The 23,304-nt window shown below is 37.1% G+C and overlaps 3 protein-coding genes across 3 annotated transcripts; 2 read left to right on the top strand and 1 right to left on the bottom strand.

Annotated features, from left to right (window-relative positions):
* The first annotated feature begins 574 nt into the window (after positions 1-574).
* LOC105700676 (DNA (cytosine-5)-methyltransferase 3A) lies at positions 575-6,612 on the top strand. Its single transcript, XM_012426738.1, has 17 exons — positions 575-1,687; positions 1,910-1,998; positions 2,087-2,206; positions 2,299-2,380; positions 2,598-2,708; positions 2,954-3,091; positions 3,198-3,289; positions 3,387-3,497; positions 3,751-3,973; positions 4,061-4,188; positions 4,250-4,297; positions 4,425-4,489; positions 4,551-4,816; positions 4,914-5,150; positions 5,228-5,369; positions 5,430-5,635; positions 5,875-6,612. Exons 1-17 carry the CDS (start codon positions 1,612-1,614, stop codon positions 6,099-6,101), a joined length of 2,361 nt encoding a protein of 786 aa, XP_012282161.1. The 5' UTR covers positions 575-1,611; the 3' UTR covers positions 6,102-6,612.
* A 130-nt stretch (positions 6,613-6,742) lies between these two features.
* LOC105700674 (polynucleotide 5'-hydroxyl-kinase NOL9) lies at positions 6,743-9,948 on the bottom strand. Its single transcript, XM_012426737.2, has 5 exons — positions 7,981-9,948; positions 7,726-7,919; positions 7,605-7,655; positions 7,319-7,521; positions 6,743-7,051 (listed from the first exon to the last, which is right to left on the bottom strand). Exons 1-5 carry the CDS (start codon positions 9,688-9,690, stop codon positions 6,807-6,809), a joined length of 2,403 nt encoding a protein of 800 aa, XP_012282160.1. The 5' UTR covers positions 9,691-9,948; the 3' UTR covers positions 6,743-6,806.
* A 1,805-nt stretch (positions 9,949-11,753) lies between these two features.
* On the top strand, positions 11,754-15,929 carry LOC105700712. The gene is made up of 7 exons (XM_012426841.1): positions 11,754-11,858; positions 12,923-13,059; positions 13,597-13,773; positions 14,000-14,116; positions 14,451-14,538; positions 15,017-15,155; positions 15,719-15,929. The coding sequence occupies exons 1-7, from the start codon at positions 11,819-11,821 to the stop codon at positions 15,927-15,929; spliced, it is 909 nt and encodes a 302-aa protein (XP_012282264.1). The 5' UTR covers positions 11,754-11,818.
* The last annotated feature ends 7,375 nt before the right edge of the window (positions 15,930-23,304 follow it).

Genomic DNA, 23,304 nt, shown 5'->3' with positions numbered 1-23,304 from the left:
CATACGATGAGGAAAATGGATTTATAAACTATTTTCAAACCATTTGCTGCATGAAATGTCTGCAATATATGTACGCATGTTTTCTTCATGCTAGCTGATGTTTTAAATTAGTCCAATCTTCTGTCGAGGTATTAATACGCTCCCAGATAGAAATTCATGAACATCATATGATGAGGAAAGTCGATTTACAAACAATTTCCGAACCATTTGCTGCATGAAATGTCTGTAATATATGTACGCATGTTTTCTTCATACTAGCAGGTGTTTTAATTTAGTCCAATCTTCTGTCGAGGTATTAATACGTTCCCAGGTAGAAATTCATGAACATCATATGATGAGGAAAATCGATTTACAAACAATTTCCGAACCATTTGCTGCATGAAATATCTATATTATATGTACGCATGTTACAAAATAAATTTGAACGAAAATTCGTGGTAAATTTGTCCAAAAGACAGTTCGAAGAAAAGTTTCATGAACGAAATTACTTTTCGCATCACCTTAATAATGAAATATTCCTCTTAATGGAGTAAAATCATCTTTCGTGTCTGCTTTTAACAGGCTTCCGGGGAAGAAGAGCGCGTCCATATTGAAAAGAAAATTTCCGAGGTGAAGGAAAGTTCGGCAAGTACATCGAGCGATCCAAAGCGAACGAGAAGAACGAAAAAGAAGCATCGGCAGTTAAGCGACCCAAGTTCCAAAAATGACTACCGCCTTAAAGCGAAGCTCCGCAAAAAAAGACTCTCCGTAGAAAATCGGAAAGAATCCGCCGATAATTTCGGATCGGAAGGAATCCACGTGGATCCTTACATTCTCCCTTCCTCGGAGAGCCCTGCAAGTTTCTTGGATTCCTCTTTTCCGTCCGAAGATCTGTTTTCGTCCGACCAAGACAACGAGCGAGTGTTCGAGCACACAATCGACATTGACAAAGCTCTGTCCATTTCCAAATTCAACAGCAAGGAACCTCCGTCCGATCGCGAGACCGAGGAAAAAGACTCAGGGTTAAATTCGGTCGGTTTCGAACACTTTGAGCCGTTTCTGCAAAGGGCTTCGGACAAAGAAGGTAACCCCGAAGACAAAAGGAAAAAGGTACTCCTCGAATCCGGGAAACTTTCGGGGGACAATTCCGGCGCAACGAAGACTGCTAGAAGAGGCAGACGAAGACGTCGAAAACGCATCGGGCCAAGACCAAAAAATTCCTTTCTTGCCCAAGATAGACTCCGGAAGGAAAGAATCGAGAGGGATCGCAAAGAACGGGGAAGTTACAGCGATTTGTCCATTGAGAATCATCCGCAAGATCGCTCGGTAGTTAGGTACATCAGAAGTGGCGGTAAAGCCGTCGACGAAAGGATTCAAAGTCCTGTGAGTGAGCGACCACCTCGAAAACGCGGCCGACCCAATAAAAGTGCTTATCAGTCGATAAATGAGATATCCAACGAATGTAATGGACCTAGGTCGGTTTTAAGAAAGAGTGGACATCGTCGAAGACGTAAGACCTTGGCCATTTTCGACGGAACTTGTAAGGAGGATAAATCGACGAATAATGAAATCCAAGGAACCCCTAAGGAGGTTAGTGATATCAGGAGAGTTACAAGGGGCCTAAAAAAGACTATGGAACAATTCGGGGAGGAAAAGAGCATTCATATTGGCAAACTTGTTTGGGGTTGCTGCAATGGATGGTGGCCTGGTAAGTTAACATACATAGTTCGACATAGCTGTCGATATAAATATGAACGTAGACATTTAAAAGAATCTTTTTTACCGACGTCGAACAAATTTCTCAACGTGTTTGACTTCACCTTAACGAGTTACGATTTGATTTGTTTTTTTACACTTATCGCATTTTTAAGTCGTAATGGTATGAAATACGCTGAAAAGTGAGAAATGTATTGTAAGGAAAATATTGTAGCTTTGATTGTCGATGCCGAAGAAGTGGGTATGGATTCGAAGCCAGGAAAGGTATGGCTGTATTGGATCGGTGAGTCAAGGATTTCGCAGGTGAGATTTCTCCACTACCGAAACTAAACAAAAAAACAGTCTTATTAAAAACTCAAGTTGTCGGTTCTAAATGCATCTTTAATTGCAGCTCCGTGAAAAAAAACACGTCGAACCTTTTTCGTGTGATCTTAAAGCTCGCCTCATCAATCAGTTGCAGGAAAAAACTGCAACGAAAACGAAGACTATGGCTTTTATTGCCACACTTAAGGTATATTGATGATTTTTGTAAACTCGATATTTAATTGTTTGTAATCGTTTCTATCATTGATTTGGTTATTAATTATTTTTGTATATTGATAGCTGTTGTCTAAGAAGTTACATTGCGTTTTAACGAAACCTTATTACATCTGGGCGCGGACCAATTTATTGCGAAGAGATGATCGTAAGTAATAAAAAATGTTGCCATTTAGAATAAATGCATAACTAAATAATTGATTAAATAATGGCAATATGTTACAGTGTCTACGTTCTTTTACGAGAGAAATATTTCATTAGATTAAATCTGATCGTTTGTTTGATTAATTTTAACAGTTTACTTTATTGATTAGAATTATAAGTTTATACGTAAGAAAATTCTTTATCGATTTTTATCATTGCAGTGGATGACTTGAAATTCCATCCTTACCCGTCTAGAATACAAAGAAGACTCGATGAGCTGAAGGAATTAAACACAGTTGAGACAACTGATGATGATATTCTGGAAGAGAAAGGTATATTTTTTGTACTTATACATATCCCACCAAGCACACTGCAATTACATAACACTGGAATAACATGATGATGTATTGCAGTTATATACTATTAACATAACATATAACACGTTACCAATATATTATGTATACATTACATTACATGTTACAAATGTTATGTAACGGTTATATTATTGTTACGTAACAGTGTTTGGTGTGATATACTCTGTAATTTTAAAAATTACACCTTTTAATGTACTAAATAGATCCATCAAAGCTGTCAAACAAGAATTTCGAAGGAAAGAACGAGAAAGAAACTCTGGAACCAGGTCATTTGTCATTGTTGCAACAAAAACCTGGTACTATTGCCTGGGCGAAAATACTAGGATACAATTGGTGGCCAGGTAACATATTTTTCTTCTTTCCGTTATAGATTTTGTAAGAGCTAGTATGTTTCAGTTTAAATCTGCATTAAACTACATCTTTTAAGAATTTCCCTCCGATTTGTAGCTATGATTGTTGATTACCGTGATTGCGGTTTTCAAGAGCCTAGTTTCGGTTGTCAATGGATTATATGGTACGGTGATTCAATGTTATCTCAGGTAGAAACATTTCCTTTATTTTATCATTATTGTTAGAACTAATCATTGAAAATAAAAAGTCTTTGGTGACGCGACACGCACAAATGACGTTGTACAGGTCAATCACAAATATTTCTTGGAATTCGAAACTGGAATGCTCAAAATGCGGGAATATACCCTGCAGACGAAACGAATCAACTACGTCACTTCCGTTCTCGACGCTGCGAAGGTAAGCCTTTACTTTTCTAGATGGAATCAAGTCACGGATAAATGACACGTGTAGAAAAATGAACCGATCATCATTAAGGTGAAGTTAATCAAATCCCCTCAAATCAGTCGATTCGAATGACACTTTTTTTCTTTTAATGGTATTGAACCGAACTAATGACATTACAATAACGCATTCTCTTGAAGCTGCCGAAACAAGTATTGATTATGTTCAAGTAAGGGAATTGAAAAGACACTTTGTATATATATTTAAGGATTACTGCGAACGTCGAGGAGTTGAAACTGATGGATGGACTGTACAGGACGTGTTCAAATGGTTTGCGAAATCTCGAAATACCAATCTCGAGATTACTCCTGTTGTACCAGGTGTTGAGGATGAGTACTTGAAGTACTCTACTAGAGTGATAAACAAACTTAGAGAATTAAAAGGGATTCGAAAAGTTGCCGTTGCAAGAGAGCAGGACATAGAGGACAGCAGTAAGTTCTCAAACGATAGAAATACAGCTTCGTTGATGGATGCGTGAAAATATTTTCTTATGAATATATATATTTATCTTGGAATAGGTGCGTTACAGTCAGTTATCAATGGAACTAATAAGTTGGAAAGTTTATGTCTCGTGTGTTTAAAAATTTATAAGGAAGATATGTTTGAACATCCATTCTTCGTTGGATCGATGTGCGCTGAATGCTTGGTATGTTTTCATATATGCATTTCCAATATTATTTATATAATTAATATTGCAATCTTTCTAGGAACTATACAAACCCTGCATTTTTTCATATGGCGACGATGGCAAATGTGTAAGTGTAGAATGGTTACATGCAATATCACTTATTGTAATGTTATTTCACTCGTCACTTCCTTATCCGCGATNATATTAGGAACAGAACAAATTGTACAAAACATGATAAAATACCTTGTTTTCAGTTTTACTGTACACTTTGCGCTGGTGCCGATACCATAGCTATGTGTGATAGTTACGATTGCTCTCGGTAAGTCTTTTTGAAAAGATACGCAATTTATACGGTACGTACAATAAACTATTCTTTGCAGGGTCTATTGTACGGCCTGTTTGAAATACATTATTTGTCCGCAAAAATACATCTACGTCCTCCAGAAAGATCCTTGGCGATGCTTCTTTTGCGAGGAACAACCCGGATTACTTGAAAAAGGACTAGTACAACCAAGGGCCGACTGGAAGCACAGGATTAAAAAAATGTTTCAACCTAATAATTCCTCCGATTATGAAAAAGTTCCCGAATATGACGAGGTTAAACGAAAGATTCGCGTATTATCACTTTTTGATGGCTTAAGCACAGGTATAGTCTGATATAATTAACGTTGTGTCTAAGCGATGTAAAATTAGCCAGTTTGAACTTAATTAAGAAATTTTTATTCAACATTTCTTCCTCTCAGGATTTCTGGTACTAAAAAAGCTTGGACTTGAAATCGAAGTTTACTATGCGAGCGAAATTGATCCAAATGCAGAAATGGTAAGCGCCGCTCATTTCGGCGAACAGATCATTCGTTTGGGAGATGTTAAAGGCATATCGGAAGAAGTAATCAATCGAATAGCACCGATTGATTTACTGATAGGCGGTTCGCCCTGTAACGATTTAAGCCTAGCCAATCCTTACAGACTTGGGCTGGAAGGTAAATTAGAGATTAAATTTAATATTGTTTCGTTCAACCAGTTGTATTAAGAACTCGAACTAACAATAATTCTTCAGATCCAAATGGCTCGGGTATCCTTTTCTTTGAATATTGTCGAATTAAAGACCTATTGATTAAAGCAAATAATGACCGACATCTTTTCTGGATGTTCGAAAATGTCGCCTCCATGCCGAGCAAATTCAGAATAGGAATCAACAAGTAAGTTATGTATTTTAATAAATGGAGCATAGTTAATTATGTTACTTTTTGTCTTAATAGACATTTAGGAAGAGAGCCAGATTTGATCGATGCTGCAGATTTTTCTCCGCAGCATAGACCCAGACTCTATTGGAGCAATTTACCAATGGGCGCACATTCAATTTCTTCCCAGGATCTGCAAGATGTATTAACGCCGAATTGCAATCGTCTAGCCCTCGTGAAAAAGATACAGACCGTTACTACGAAAGTTAATTCCCTTAGGCAAGGTAAGGTCGACGCCCACTAAACACGGTTACGTAACAATAATATAACATTACATAACGTAATGTAACATATTGTAATACTATTTCCTACGCAGCTATATAATACTGTTATACAACGAATAATGTAACATATACATAACATATCGGTAACATGCTATATGTTATGTTTAAATTATGTAATTGTAATGTAATGTGTTTGGTAGGCGATGTTAACGAATGTTACATATAAACCTTCCTTTTAGGCAAAGCATTACTGAAACCTGTTCTAATGAATGGCGATCGAGATTCCTTATGGATTACAGAATTAGAACAAGTCTTCGGCTTTCCTCAACATTATACAGATGTGAAAAATTTATGCGCAACAAACAGGCAAAAATTGATCGGCAAGTCTTGGAGCGTACAAACGATTACTGCTATACTAAGACCTTTACGTTATTTCTTCATTATTAACAATGAGATCGAGTCATGAATATTATATTTTAAATATTCTGATATGCATTCAAACGTGTGCACAATGACAACACATATTAGTGGTAAACAAGCAACTAACTTTCGTTAAGTAGACGTCAGAATCATATGAAAGTTGTTACCGTGTTATAGTATCATCAAATTTTAATGACTTTTTATTATATTTTATATTTTATCCCTTTACATATGATAATTTTAACTTGTTTCGAAAGAAAACAATCTATAATTGTTATTTTTGTACGTTTGCATGGCAAAAATAGTCACTAAAGCAATTAAAAATAGTGCAAATACAAAGCCACGCGTGATAGTTCGTTAAGTATGGCCGATAAGTTTAGGAGTTGTGAATTATTTTCTATTAATATTCCAAAGTAAATATTACATTTTATTGCAAACCGCAAGAAATCAACAAAACTATGTGAATTTAATTTGCATTATCAGTTAGAAGTATTTCGGTAACAATGATTGTTTACTTTACTATCTTCTCTTAATAATATAAAAAGTGAGGCAGTAAATTGCCAGTTTTTTAATTTCAAGAATTTTTTAAAAATGTCCTGAGCACTTTCGTAGAAATTTAATGATTGTTATTATATATCACTTACATGTTTATATTCTTGAACGACTTAAAATGAATGCGTCAATGAATGGCTTTTAGACTTATATTATTTACAAGGTTTTTGTATAACACAGAATGAATACAACAGTGATGTTAACTGTTTCCTGTATTTGTCTGGTCTTGATACCCCATTTTAAAACACCCTCGTCGTGTGTCACGACTTGTAGGTAAATCACCGTGGCTTCCAGAATATGGTGCGCCAGGATGGTTCAACTGAAGTAGATTTAAGGGAATCGGTGAGCATCCGACAAAACAATTGACATATTGCAATAATGCAGCTGACAGTGGAGTATTTAAGAACACCTCCCTTTTTTCCATATCTATACCTCGTACTATACCTGTAAATAATGGTACATTATAAATTGACAATACAATTAATAATCGACCTTCCATTATTCAACCATTGTATTAGTTCCATTGTAGAGTGTAACATACTTTAACGTAAATATAGATGTCAGTAATGTGATGCGCCAGCTTATGTTACTAATTGAGTATTCAAAATGGCATTACCACCATAAAAGATATAAATGAATTCCAATCTATCGACGTCAATTAAATTACTCGGCGACTTTCATATCATCTTAATAGAATCTTTAGAAACATACCAAATCCGTAGCAAGTAGATAACGGTGCCCGTGCAAGTACTTTAGGATCCTTTAAGCCTTCTTCTTCTGCACTTGTTTCTGTTAAATCATTTTGCAGATCAACGCCACAAAGTGCAACAATGTTTCCATTCATTGCAGCCAGTACATGAGATGCTGGCACGACTGACCGAATTAACGATACACAAAGTGAATCAAATGGAATCCTGAAAAAATATTTTTGTCTACTTAATGGAGCTCTTAGCAATCTTAGATAATAACTTGAATTATAATAATTTGTTTTACTAACTTATATGGTACAACATCTGTTATACTTTGCACTTGTGTGTAGATAGACATCCTAAAAATGTTAAACGTTTATTAAGAGACAGCCAAGTCAGTAATTATTTTAATTAGGTTCATGTTCTTACCGAGACTTTTCTCGGTTCTGTAAGATTTGGCTTAGATATGCTAGCATGACGACATCCCTGTGTTGACAGGCTTTCATATTTGAAGTTTCATGATCTTTGATTCTTTCTTCAGCTTGAGATTGTATCAAATGCAACCTATGTTTAGCTGGTTTGTTCATTGGTATGTCCTTGTCCCATGAAATCCACTTGACATTCTAAATAAAATAACTTTAACATTAGTTTCAAATCGTCAGTAATCATTCTTTTAACTATTACCTGGCGATTGATGACATTCCTGTAAAATGGTTCATCGAAATTGTTTTTTACGTGTTTTGAACCAATTTGAATGATGTCTGTGGGTTGAATCATTTTTATTATATAAACTGCGATGTCCCATCCAATTCCTTGGCAAAAACCCATTGTATTCACTACAACTGGAAGGCCAAATAATTGTGAGGCGTTTTTCAGGCAGTTAATTAACTTTTTTACACCTTCGATGTAACGTGGAATGCAACGCACTATATCTACATCTCCGATGTATAATTTATAGAAAGGTGTCTTCAAGTGGGTAAAATTTGCTCCTAAAAGTGGTTCCTTGATCACATTTATAGAAATACAGCCAGGTGGAGTGCATTCCGTTTGACCTGGATCCAAATCCACTAAAACAACCTTTGATGTTCTTAACAGATTATTTATAAGGAATCGTACCATGGTAGATTTTCCTACACCCTTTCCACCAGCAAGAAGTGTACAAGATCGCTCTCCGGAAGCCGATTGTTCTAAAATCTTATCTATAACTTCTTCTTTCCATCTGGGATCAATTATTAATTGTCTTCCTGAATTTTCAAAATAGAAGTTAGCTTGTAAATTTATTTCAGCTCTTTTGGGGTGAGTCCAATTAGAATTGTTGGATTCTTCTATTTTTGGAAATAGTTTATAAGGACAATAAGCACTTAAGAAGGATGTTAATTCATTTTCTATATTTTCTAATAAAATCACTGTGTGGTTTTCACATTGATTGAGATCTCTCTGCAAATGGGTTTCTACGTCACGCTCAACACCTTCCAATGTAAGTAATTTCCAAGTATTTTCAAGATTACAATTGGAAGAATTATCGATACTTGTAATGCTGACAAGACCTTGACTTCTTGGGGAATAAACTTCAACCGTTTTTTCTGGTGAATCAAGGACATATCCATATACTTCTATACCTCCGTAAAGGACTGTAACTTTAAGCTTGCCACTAAAACAAAATTTACTTCCTGTTTCCATTATAACAATAACTTTTTTCTCAAGACTATAAAATCGTGAAGTTATTCTTGCAGCAGATGGATTTAAATTACGAAATGACGGTACCACTTCGGCCATTGTAATATCGGCTGTGTCATTTAGTAAATTATTACAAGTACTAGATCCATTTTGCGGATGATTTTGTGGTTTCTTATTTGATATTTCGTTATCGTTAATGTCATCCAATAAGTCCTTATAAATATCAGAGCTATTAGACCTCTTCTTTAATGACTTTGTGTGGCTTGAAGCTCTTTTTTTGTTAGGCGTTTGTACATTGCTAGCGTTGTCATTTAAGTTAATTTCGTTACGAACTGATTTCTCTTCCTGCTTTGATTTTTCAAGTTGATATAATTTATTTTCTTCAAGTTGCTCATTTCTGCTCTGATTATAAGATTTTTTCTGATTAGTACTGAGCAATTTTTTGGGCTGTTCGGATACATTACACCTTGATACATCTTTCTTGTCTCTTTCATTAATATCTGGACGCAGTGACGGTCCAGTGACAATTAAGACAGTCTCCGTATCCAAATCTTCTTTCACGATAAAACCGTCTAATATATCTGAACTTAAATTTGATACGCTCATTTTAGCATTAGATAACTCTTTGCTTGGAGATGCCGGTGAGCATTTATCTGAATCGTGCTCAACTACAGTGATCGGAGAACCCACATTTTTGTGTGACTTCCCACTTTCCATTGCTGATGAAATAACCTCTTAACTTGGTTGTACTTTCAAAACAAAAATTATTCATTCCATGTAGTAACATAGACAAATTAAACATTGATCGGAAAGTAACAATTAAAGTATTTTCTGTGTTACTGAAGTAATTATAATTAATCAATGTTTATAATACTCATCAGTAAATACAAAAACTAAATGATTTTTACACCTCCAGCTAAGCAGGAGACTAGCACTGACTGGCACTGACTAGCACGTGTTAATACAATAAATTTTTGTAAAAACTTAAACTAGTTACATTTCTCTATTCGGTATAAAGACAGAGATGAGATGAGTTGGGAGATTGCTCACGGGCTGCGTCGCGAAATCGCGTTCTGTGCTGCCCTCAGTGGAGAATGCAGGCGGCCCATGCACTTATCCCCAATGGCGATCCAACTCAGGGATCCAACTCATCTCTGTGATAAGCATCCTTTAACAGCTTTAACATCTCTTACCAACAAGTCCAGCAGCTCTGCGGCGATGTTGACTTGAAAAAAAAAAAAAAAGAATCCTGTTGTGATACACCTAACCTGGAAAGGAGCACAAAAGGACAGACAAAACAGAACGTTAAAAAAAATCCAGGAAGTCTGAGATTAGACAGCGAATAAGTTACTAAAAGTCAAGAATATTTATGGTAGATCGATTTCGTTAAATTGACTGAACTGGCATTTTCATATCATTTCCTCCTATCCTATATACCTTAAAATGATATGAAAGGCGCTAAGAATTTAATCGACGTCGATAAAGAAAAATCCATTTATACTCGTTTTACTGGTAATGCCGTTTTGAATATTCAAGTGGTAACATAGGTAGCACGTTTCGTTACCGACATTTATATTTATGTTGAAGTCTTTTACAGTCTGCGTTGAGAATTATATGAACCGAAGCCTTCCATATGTCATTTCAGTAAAGTAATGATAAAAAGATCGACGTAAAACTGTCGAAGTCCCGTGAATTCATGGCTGTTCATATTTTAACACGGACTAACATCGCCATCTATGACGTTTAGCTGCAACTAAACTGTTGCTCTAGAAACACGTGTTATAGCCACGAGACAAGCCAGCATTCTCTTGCAATCGTTCGTGAAAGTATTTTCCATATCTTCCCATCTGACTCTGTAATATTCCATTTCCACAGTATTCTAAATTGTTCGAGCTAGGTCCTGAAACTCTTCATTTTCGATTCTAAGTCTCCAAGAAGCGTAAAACATCAAAAACGTACACTGGCAACACCACATTGGTTCGAATTCATGCTAAATACAAAATTTTCGTTTAAAAAATGAAACTTCATGAATTTCAGGATCTATTTTAGGGCCTCATATTTACGTGGTAATATTTGAAGCCAGAGAATACTTTCACGAACGATTTGACCTCCCAGATACATATATAGGCTGACCCTTCATATCACCTTAAGTAATGATACGCATTACAGGAGAAGAATACCGACACGAACGAATTTAATTATTAATAAAAATTCTTCTTTGTCATTAATCGATTTAACGTTCAAGTATGTACGAAACAAGCAGGAATAAAGAAAAAAAAAACTCCTTATGTAAAATTGATCCGATTCGATGCGAGTACTTTTCACCGACGTCAAGCATCGAAGTCGAAGTAATTGATGCCGAAAATACTTAGCATTGAAATCAATATATTCAAACGCAAATATTCGCATCGAAGTGTATCAGTTTATCTCTAGTCCAGGCAACTCGAGAACACCGAGTACGTCCTACATGAACCACGCAGACGAATCTTGCCCTTCGCGCATGTACCACTCTCCGCGGACTTTATGCTGGATTCTAGATACGTACATCCAGGATGGTCAGGTACGCTTCGGGAGCAAATCCTGAATGAAATTCGCAGCATAGGTCCTTACGCGTTGGCGTCGGGCGAACGAGATGTTCCCACACGGTTCGCCGTCATGCGAGACCGCAGAGTGTGCGCTACTCCAAGCGCATGCTAAAAGCAGGTCCTATTGATCGCCGCGGACCTCTCTCCCTCGTAATCGTGACAACCTCCAGAGACGTAACTGTCCCACCAGCCAGTTCGGAACAACCCGTGGAGAGGCTCGTCGCTCGACTCCGATCACCCTGAGTTCTTCGTCGACGGCCATGGACCACTCGCCTACGTCCGGAGCCCTCTTCATCCTCTGTGAGTCATTGGTCCTCGTCGTCCACATACCTCTCGAATCGATGTCTCTAAAAAATGTGAACACTCAGCAACTTTCCCGGAATACTATCCGACTATAATCCAAATTAAAGTTTGTTAAGTCCTGCCCAAAATAGGAACGTTTCTCGAGTTGGGAATAAATTGATTTATTAATACGGCAAAAAATAGGGGTAAGTTAGAAGGTAAACTAGTTAATCCCTGATATGGTTCGATGTTGGATATGGAACTGGTCGACCAAGGGTGTTTTATAATGTTTGATGTGGGGGCAGGAGAAGATTAGGAAGGGATGAAATAATCTCTCTGGTTGTTTGGTTTCATGGTGGGTGCATCGTGACCCTTCAGGTGGGACAGAATTTGTTCATTGAGCTGATGATTTATTAATACCGCAAAAGATAGGGGTAAGTTAGAAGGTAAACTAGTGAATCCCTGATATGGTTCAATGTTGGATATGGAACTGGTCAACCAAGGGTGTTTTATAATGTTTGATGTGGGGGCAGGAGAAGATTAGGAAGGGATGAAATAATCTCTCTGGTTGTGTGATTTCATGGTGGGTGCATCGTGACCTTCCAGGTGGGACAGGATTTGTTCATTGATCTTATTCGTCAGAAACGTTTCCTTTTTAACCGACTTCGGAAAAAAGGAGCGTCTCAATTCACCCCGTATGTTTCTTTTTGTAAATGCATGTTCACGCGTAATATTTTCCCGGGTTCACCGATTGTGATAGTTCCTTTTCTGTTTTAAAGAGGGTACTTTTTAGGTGGCTCCATGTGAATTTCGTTACTACCCGATTCTGAATTCCGAAGGTGTCCAACGGATATCATGATCGATTGACAGGAACCGCATTGTGATTGAGTGATTTTTGTTTTAATCAATTTCTTTTATACAATTATGTTTCAGGACGTAGGCTGTAAGTAATTGAGTACAACAACGGAGCTCGAAGTTTTTAGTTGCGATGAAGTTTGTTGACAGAATTATGAATTTTGCATTATGGACGAATCTCACGTCATGGTGCCAGTGTTTGTTATTTAAAGAAATTTTAATGGCAGGGTGCCTTTTGGGGTCCGTTTGGAGTGGACCAACGCCCACGGTACCTCCTGCAAGTCTGAAGGACAGCCACTACACCCCTAGTCGACCCTTAAAATCCATCGTCGAGTTGGTTACGCCTATAACCAAATTGCCGGCGGTGAGTTTTAATTTCGATAACGCGATCGGTCTCCACGATAAGAAAATTAATTACAACTAACCCGCGGTTCTCAGCCGTACTTTCCGCGGTTAGTATCAGGGAACATGAACGTGTACTTTATTGTGCGTTAATGTCAGCAAAATCGATGCGTGTGCTTTTGGCGTCTTACTACCAGACCCATTGGCACAACTACTACTGTGAATTCTCAGTATGCAACCGAGTTTGTCAGCTTATCCGAGAAAGGTGTGCATATATCCGTTTATGTACTCTTTACGCGGTGTAACGTGCGATGACCGCACCTTCGCAGTCGTCACACGTTACATTTTCTCCGTAGTGTCACCTGAAGAGTGCTTAATATAAAACTGGTACAATTTCTTTGAAAATCCCTGAGAGCTTAAATACAAATTATATTAATATATTTCAATGACAATGCGTCTTTTTTTTTGTTCAAATCAGGTTACATACATTCTTTTCTGGCTGACCAGTTAACTGGTTAATGTTATATATAAGTGTGTTTAATTAATTTTGTACTTTTAGATAACACCAAACTCGGATGTACGGACAACAACGGTAACATCGACGACATCTGAAAGACCAATTCCTGCCCTGAGACCTGTATATCGGCTTAATGGTAGTAATGGACAGGCTTGCATCCTCTTGCAAGTGGACGCCATTATAACTGTCATGTATCGCACTAAACTGGGGATTGACGAGGTAATGAGCCAATAATATACTTCACTTAATTAGGCCTTTAAATCTTCGTTAATCCTCTCGTCAGATTGCATCCACTACCTGAGGCTTTATTTATTGCTCTTTAATGCTCTTATTTAACGAATGTGTCACTGTAATGTATTGGGTTGGAACATACGTTTATGTCGTTTTTTCAACCTAATATAATAGCGATCGAAAGGTATAATCTAATTATGTGATTATGTTGCAGAAAGTAGACATATATGTCCCAGATGAGGCAACTGTCACCGGTAATTGCGACAGTGAGAATACGGTTACGATGTCTCTAAAATGGAAAGCTTTCGTGTTATCCTGGAGCTTTTCCAAGGTAACGGCTGCCTTTACAATATTTTATTGATCGTTAAACGTGACCTTTGCAACAAGCGCAACGGACATTATCTGAAATACTTTTTCATTTTTATGATTTTCCTAGACCATATAAATCTATCTTCAGTAGTCTTTCTACATTGTTTCACCTATTCTACTATTTATTTCACCTAAATGAAATTCACAGCATAGAAACCTCTTCCTTGCTGCAGTGTTATTTTTTATATTCAGTTACTGAGAGGAATTCCAAAATAATTCCTACTCGTTAGATAGGTAAACTTGTTAGGTTTGCGGTAAAATTTAAATTGTTAAGTTTGTCGTGAATTTACTTTCAGACCCCGGGTGGTGAGAGGTGGTACGTCGACAAAATTGAATTGACCTATAATTCCAGTGAGCGACACTTCGAGCACATCGATCAGCCAAGTGAGTGCAACTTAGAATATGACTGCAATGTGTTTTACGTTATAGTTACACGGGGAAAAGTGCAATACCAACGAAAAGAACACTTTTACCAAATCTTACTGACACACACTCATCATAGCCTTCCATTTCAGTAAATGGTTACTGTAGTGTTATAACGATACGCTTAACTGCGGTTTAACAACTTGCTTTTACGTGCCATATTCTTCTTTGTAACACTTACCTTTTTACAGCCTTTGCGTGTACTGCAACATTATTTCGTGTTAAGCGTAATCGATTTATATGCTGCCGTCTGTATACTACATTTACTTCGGCTACAGCAAATGATGCATGAAATTTATATAGTATATACCATCTTAGTGGTATCGACAACAGAAGACTATTGTTAAACTGTAGTGAAACAATTATTTCTCCGTATATTTACGACGCAACTCTAGGCCGCTTATTGGAATTTAATTTTTCATCTTAAATCTTCCAACAGATAAAACAATCCGACTCAGCTCAGAAAAGAAACACAGTCACATGCTCTTCCCCACACCAGTTGGGAAATCATATGTTTGTACGGACGACGTGATAATTCCTTTGACCGATGGGAAGAATGAAGCCACTGTATTATTAAGGTACAGATCAGAAAGAACAATTTGCCTCCATTAATCATTATAAATTAATATATAATAATTGTTAAAATGATTAGTAATATTAAAGTTGTAAAGCGAATGTTAAAGTGCCGAGAGAAGCATTCACATCCCAGACAGTACTAGATGTCCTATGGATAATATGAAATATTACAAAACGAATATATTCAGTATTTGCAGAATATCTGTTAATGTTAACAATATCCATAGAATATCGTATACATGTAGAAATGGTCACTTGTTGATATGAAATTAATATCGGTGGAACATTGTATGAATGTTCTTGGGATATTCGATATTCTTATTTATAGACATTCTTCACTGCATATAATATATATGTCCCACCAAACACACTATGTTACATAACACTGGAATAACATGGTATATAACGAATGTTATTCAAAAGATACATTAATATCATATAACGTCGAATTATTACCGTTCGGTAACATTGTATGCATTTTCACATATTCTCCAAATATTAACTAATATTCAATGCTGTCTGGGATGCTCCTCTTCAATTTAGGTATAAAACCGAATGATTTCAGGGACATGAAGCTACAGCCGTTCAAGTTCAAGAACAATGAGTTCGCAGCTGAGTTTTCTTGCCGCTCTTTGAGTGCTCGTGCCGGTCGGGATGAAACTGCACCAGTTGCAGTTGGATCCACTCTTGCAGCTGCCGTTTTACTCACCATTGCTGGATACGCTGGATGGAGATATTTCAAAGTCAATAAAGTCAAGTACGATACGATGGAATAAGTGTAAACGACATCCAACATGGATGGAAAGGTTTCATCTTGAACGATCCGGAAGTCGTCGTTGATCTTCGACTGTGATTAAACTTTTCACGTAGCATATTCATACGAATCTACGAGTATCTAGAAATCATACATATCTACAAATTTATCGGAAATGGTCTATTATGGATGTATTCATATTTTGTTTAAGGAGATTAGTGACACTATTGGTCTCATTTGAGATTAGGTGTATATCATTTGGCCTGAGAATCTATTAAAGTGTCGCCTGAGCGTCATATTTTCATTACAACATATGATAGAATTTCATTATCATTATCATATTTATTGAGTAATATGAGAACATCTAGAGGATTGGGACTACACGTGCACTTGTGATTTTGAAGAATGATCAATGGCCCGATATACTTACGATAAGGAGACGTCTATTTAATGATAATATGTATACTAATTTTTATGTAAAACCTCGCCAATGGATTACTTTATCCTGCCGTATGTTAGATGGAGGATAGATATTTCTTAAAGATTCCGCTTGAAAGAGAAGAATAGATTACTTCGGCCTTGATGAGAAGAAAGACCGTGCAAGTTTGCAGGAAGACTGTACAAATCGGTGTAATGTACTTCACTGAATTATGATACTTCCTTATCTTATTTAAACTTTACTTTTCTCTTGTTTACCATGCCATGATATAGTGTAATAATTACTAGATATACAGAGTACATGCGTATGGTCTCGATAAAGATGGAACAATTATCGAGTAATTCTATTTACATTTATTGGGTAACAATTTATTTGCTAGGTATTATTTAGCAAGGAACTAAAATTACGTGCGCGTGAATATCCTATTTATCACGACTGTTACCAAAAATAGATCAAAATTAGATCAAAATCAATCGTTTGTGAAGAGGGGGAGATTTGTAACTCGCAAGAATTTGCGGTTGTAGCAATATCTTCTATTGTCAGAATTGATATGCGCGTATATCATAATTGAAATAATTCCTTTGTCACATTCAGTTCTTAACCATATCCACGGTGTTGCAAAGAGACGTTTTAGATAGTCTTTATTTTCGTCGTAAGTTTAATGGATACAAATGTCGAAGGCGTCAAACATGTCCTTTAGGCAACTGAAGCTTGCCAGTCGAGCTTTAGGTAGACATATAATCAATCTGTCTTTGTATTAACAAATAATTTAAGTCCGTTGTTACTTAGCCCTCTCTTTCACCGTGTATTACCGTGGACATTCAGTGCCATATAAGATGTATATAACGTTTACCAGTTATCCTTAACGTCACATTACATGGGATATAGAATCCCAGATCGGTAAATATCTTGAAGTGTACGAAGAAGGTAACGTTCAGCTTTTAACTCTTTTCTTCCAGCGGTATTTCAAGCGCTTAAATCTCTTCCAAGTTTTTTATTGGACCTAAAACAATCTACAGTAGCATGAAAATACATTGTATTTTTCTAGACAGTAGCATATATTATTCGACCTTTAAGAATTGTATTAATAGCAGAATTTATTTGCCTGTAAAAGCAACACGCATGGCCTACGAGGAAGAAAAGTGTTAAAACATATTTTTAACCACGTGCTGGTTAATATACTTAGTAAAAGTTTATAATGGTCAATGTGTTTTTAGCCTTCATCTTGCGCTATTATATTAAAATCGTATTAATTTAGTGTAACGTCTTTTACTGTTTTACAAGATGTTTATATTTGTTATAATATTGCGATGCTTCAAAACAAAGCTGGAAATATTAACGTTATTAAAAATGTTTTTGTAAGTCATCGAAGTCGAGGTAGCTTGTATTTTTAAAATAGCACCATGATCTGAAAAATACAATCAACCCTTTTAGATTCTCATAACAATTTAATTATGACATTCTCACCTCTCGCGTTGCGGATAACTTTTCGGGAAGTGCACATTACCAATTTAATAACAATATAGAGTACAGTGTATAAATGAAAACTACTAAAGAAAGGCACATATATTCATATTGACATATTATAATTATAATATAAGCCTCTGTCTTCCAAATACATATTAAAGAAAAACTGCGTGTGTAAATAATGCATATCATATAATGTATATCATTATGAAATTATTATCGTGTAAACAGTGTCAATTCGTCATAATTAGACAATGCTGGAAACCTAGACAAGTCTCGACAGCTGATGCAAACAGAAATGTATATGTTCTAAGATTGAGACAGAGGTGGGAATGGTATTTGTTTAAAGACCTGAAAAACGATTAACAAAAGTCAATTTTCCTGTTCCACTTGTGTAACTGTCAAACGTACGGATACGTTTTGATCATTAATTTATTGTAATGTAAAATCCTCAATGTAATGCCTCGTATGCAGGGTTGGGTAATTTCGCGTTTTTCGAGGTTCTTGACGTATATTACGTACAGCAAGTACTTCATCGTAGACAATCGTAGAAAACCAGTAAATTATGTTTTCAATATGAAGAGTGCCACAGATAGACGATACACGGCATCCGATATGTTATAAACATCTTTTGGCGCAAATGTAAACACGTAACAACTTTTAAGGAACAATTAGTTTGGCGCTTACCTTCAAAATTCTTTCGACTTAACACTATTTAATATTAAAAATTCTAATTGGATTTGTTCTTTTCCATTTAGAAATTGTGATATACACGTAGAAAAGCACGTATATTACATGATATATTATACTTACCCAACCCTGCTCGTATGAGTACGTTTTGGAGCACCATAAGGTCGTCGATTGTTAGCAAAAATAAGTAAAGATATCGATTGCAATGTAACGTGTTAATTACCGTGCATATGCCACGCATTAAACTTGTGCTGTATCGATAAAATAAAGGCTGTTATACAAGTTACACTAGGATCATTATTTTTATAAATTAGGTTGGCTATAATATACATATATATTTTCGTTGACAGATAAAATTTATGCATATCATACATGACTTTGGATTTTTAAAAAAGAAATGAGGTACTAAATATTATAGGATTAATTTTACATTTTAGTGCCAAGCGGTAAGTATAGGAGTAGCTACTCCAAATTGATTTGTACTACTGCGGCATCATAAATATATGGCGACAAAAAAAATATATAGATGTTATACAAATATTTGGTATTAGTTACACATTTGTTTGGAAGGCCAGAGTGCATCCCTGCAGGAGAGAACCTACAATTGTTGGGGTTTCGAGTGCGGCCCTGAGAGGGCGTGAAAAGTACAGTCAAGCAGGATTACACCTCGGAACCCTCCGCCCTTTGCGCAATGCGCGTACCTACATTGTCAATAGCATATTCTCGTAATGCCCATTGAAAACGGCCTGACAATAGCTGCCAACCAATCGTATTGTCCGCTACAAGAATCCTGCCCGCGGGTTCCAAGCAGTCGGAAAATCGTACAACACGGTTATGGTTATTACTCCATAATACCATACAAGTTTAAGTATGCGGCAATATGCCCCTTCTACATCTCTTAAAAATATAGTTTCATAAACCTTAAATATTGGAATATTAATTAAAAAAAGTTAAATAAATGATTGCATAGTATTCGTTGTTTTTTCATGAAATGTTAATAATTAACTGAGAGAATATCGCACTGACACCAATGAAAACGTTTACACAAATTATCTCCATACACAAAAGATTAATATAAATCGTATTGCGCTGTAATAATAAAATTGATGAAAGGTGTATCAGAACTAAACGAATGTAATAATGAATGTTAATAGTAATTAACTGCAAAAAGAATGATGTGATGTCAAAAAGGCTTCGTTTATAGAACTTTTCTTCGAATCGTGTGTACCTAATTGTTTAAAACTTCACATTGTGAGTATTGCGGTTATAAAGGAGGTTCTGACACTCATGAAGTTTCAATGTTTATAAAATTTATTTAAAGGTATCTTCAAAATTTCTTATGAAAAGTGAAATTTAATGAATGTCAGGGCCTTCCTTACAGCTTTCATATTCACGATATAAAATTTCAAATGATTCGGTTCACCCAGTTCAAAGTAAAGAGTCATGAACGATTGCCCCTTTAGATGTCACTTTCACAACCCCTTGATATACAGTTCATAAGTGAGTAGCATATTTCATATCGGAAGAAGAGCATCGGGATTTAAAAAGTGCATGAATCACAAAGTATCGCGTTCCAAGGCGGAAAGTAGATGATCACTTCTCCCCAGCGCTATCATACGTGATGTAAGTTATAGTTGCGCACGCAGGGCTGTATAGTCGCATAACTACAGGAACGTTATGGGGCTACGCAGCGGAGTGGCATGGTGTCCAGTGACTCCCATGTCGGCTTGTTATCCGGACCGCCCCATCGTTATCTGCAATTACCCCAAAACAGCCCCTAGTTTATAAATTATAGGCCACTCCCTCCGTTATGCTGCAGCCAGGTTACATCTATCATCAAACGCACCCAATTACGATCAATTATTTTGCTCTTCGAAATTGTTAACCCTTTATCCAGACACCAAAGAAAGGGTTAATCCGCTTCTTCCTGAACTTGTGCAGACTCACCACCTTGCAATTTCTTATTGTTGAGCGAGGACTGTGAATTCAAAATGTGTAAGTAATGGGACTACACTTGATTTAAATTATATTAATTTAAATACGATAAATAGGACATTTTTTGTACATGTTTAGGATAGGAGAATAAATGTGTGGAGTGTTTAGGGCCAGGAAGAAATTGTTACGGATTCCCGGTTAAGTACACTTCCGACCATGCCGAAGAGGTTAACCATTCATGTCGCTTCTATTGTTGGGAGTGCGTAAAGCTGCTAAGACCTGAATGGTGCCAATTCGGACCTGGAGTGCATGATTTTCTGGTCCAACCTGAATTCATCCTGCGCAGCTTTTACGAAGAAAGAACCAACTGCAGGGGAGGGGGAGTCGCTGGTTAATATTCAATTTTCAGGGAATCCTGAAGGAAAAAACAATTTTTGTTTCTGTGGTATATCGTTTTAGCCGTACTGCGCATCAAGAAATAAAGACATTGTTAATAAGCAATTAATTAGAAAATATATATCTATTGTACTAGACAACGAAAGAACTCGACATTTATAACAATGCATGATCGTATTGCATCGAATGAATATTCTAGAAGGGCCTCGATAAGGACGGTCATGTAGCCGGCTATTTTTGCAGGTCGTCCACTGCGCATCTTTTACAGCGCATGACGTCACGACGTACAACCAGCGCTCATGACGGAAATTCGCTAAAGTTTTGGCGAGGGAAATATCCTCGTTTATGGCTTCCCATATTTGCACGGAAAGATTTCGAGTTCGGCTATTCAAGTATAAATTGCGAGTATATAGCTGTAAAAAATGCTCGGTACTTCTTACATGAAAATGTATTTAATGGGGATTCAAGGTTTATTCCACAAGCAAAATAAACGTTCCACGTGTACGATCCCGAGTAGCTTCCTGGACGTTCTATAAATACAGTACGAGAAAGTATGACGTGATAATTATTTAATTCCCACAGCGGAACCGGCGCGCCGCCCTCCTCTGGCATGATAAGCCGATAACACAGCGCGACCTTGAGAAGTCTGCACGGTCAGCTCCAAGAACGTCGCACCAGCGATTCGTCTTCTGTCTAGAAGTGTCATCATTGCGCGAAGTCGGTCGACAAATTCCCACTGTAAATTTTCCACCGGTTTTTGCCGTCGAAATATGCGGTGCTTTTGCATTTATTTTCAACATTTATCTGGATTTTCAATTACCCCATGTGCGCAATGTACGTACAAGTAGTTCCTGAAAATTGTAAAAAAAATTGTTAATGTCCTAATGGTCTCCAGTGGACTTACCGATGGCGATGATTGGCAGATCGTCGCTGCACAAACTGCCTGTATATCGTACATTGGTACTACCTAATGAAATCAGACCATTGCACCACGGACAATTTCACCATTCGCAACGACCCCTGGGGGTAAAACTAACGCGGGGTTGCGAGACCGGAACATGCACCACCTACCTACACGTATGTCTATTGGGGTGCTTCGGGATGTTGGATACAATGATGTAACACGAAACTTTCAGAGCCCCTCAGACCAAGCTACCCTTGTGCTCCACCTCGTCCTGGGACCGCTTGCAAATCGAGCACAAACCAAGAAGCGATTATCGTTTACAATACCAACCAGCCCATAATGTTTACGTATATGCAGACGTAAACGATGAACAAGTCGTTGTTAAATTTATTACACGTAGAAAATGAATTCACGGTTGTAATAAGAAATTTCACATGTTTCAATAAATGTGAACATATGAAAATGGGCCAGGAAAACATTTCTCCGGAAACTTTTTTGTTATATTGACAAGAAAGAACAATTACTTTACAGTGACGATACCAATTCTATTCATGGTTTCAATAATCATTTCTAACAACAAATTGCATATCGCTCATTCGTTTGAGTAGTAAAAATAATATATTTTACTATTGGGGCGATTATTCCGGCAATAAAAGCAAAACTTTTATCATTGCTGTCCTTTGCTAAAAGTGCTATCTTTTTCGCCGTGTACTTACAAACATTTATTGTACCAATATCACGGGGCATGGAATTGCAGTATTCTAAATCAGAATGTGATGTAAATTACACGTATTAATGATACTAAATATGTATACAATCGAGTGTAAGATATATTAGGATATGTAGATATTCTTCCGCCTTGAAATTAAAAAACGCGGTGTCTCGAATGAATTAAAATTAGCTTTCTATACCTGAATGTCCATCTTCGAATCTTTATCTTTCAGAAGACCTCTCCGTCATGTTTTGGCCATAATGGGACGTCCAGCTTTCTCAGGGCTTTTTCTGGTGGCGAAGTCCATTGTAATCGTGACAAATCGTACCCTCGAAATCGTACGCACATTACGCGCTTAGACCGGTGGCTCTGCGTAAGGACGCATACACGCGCGTGTACGCACGCGACGCTCCTGTCGGAGCAACGGGGTGTTCAGGGTGTACCTACGTTGGTGGTAACATCATCAATTGTAGTCGTAGGGGTGCAAGGGAAAAAGAGAGACCCCGGAGCGACAGAAAGAGGGAGAGAGAGAGAGAGAAAGTCTTCATAATAACGTGGAGCTCACAGTCGCGTTCAGATGCTCTTTTGAAGAGCGCGACCCTCGATGCGACGACACGCATTCAAGTGTCGGATGCATTGTGATGCCTTTTAATGTTGCTCGCTGTCATCGTTATTAAGGATTTGGAACCTATTGTCGAAGGATCGCCGAGAAGTGCACCCGCGAATCAAGCCTTTACCATGGAGTCCTTCGAGGACCCTTCGACGTAGTTTCCGGGATTCGGCCATAACCCAATTTTCCTCGGGAAAATCGACAACTTAAGGCGGTGTGAAAGTGCCGTCGAAGAGGTTTTGTT

This window comes from Orussus abietinus, unplaced genomic scaffold (genome assembly GCF_000612105.2).
Source record: "Orussus abietinus isolate OABI.00-Male unplaced genomic scaffold, Oabi_2.0 scaffold224, whole genome shotgun sequence".
Classification (NCBI taxonomy): Eukaryota; Metazoa; Arthropoda; class Insecta; order Hymenoptera; family Orussidae; genus Orussus; species Orussus abietinus.
Note: the sequence above shows the minus strand (reverse complement) of the source record. Positions and strands in the feature narration are given on the sequence as shown.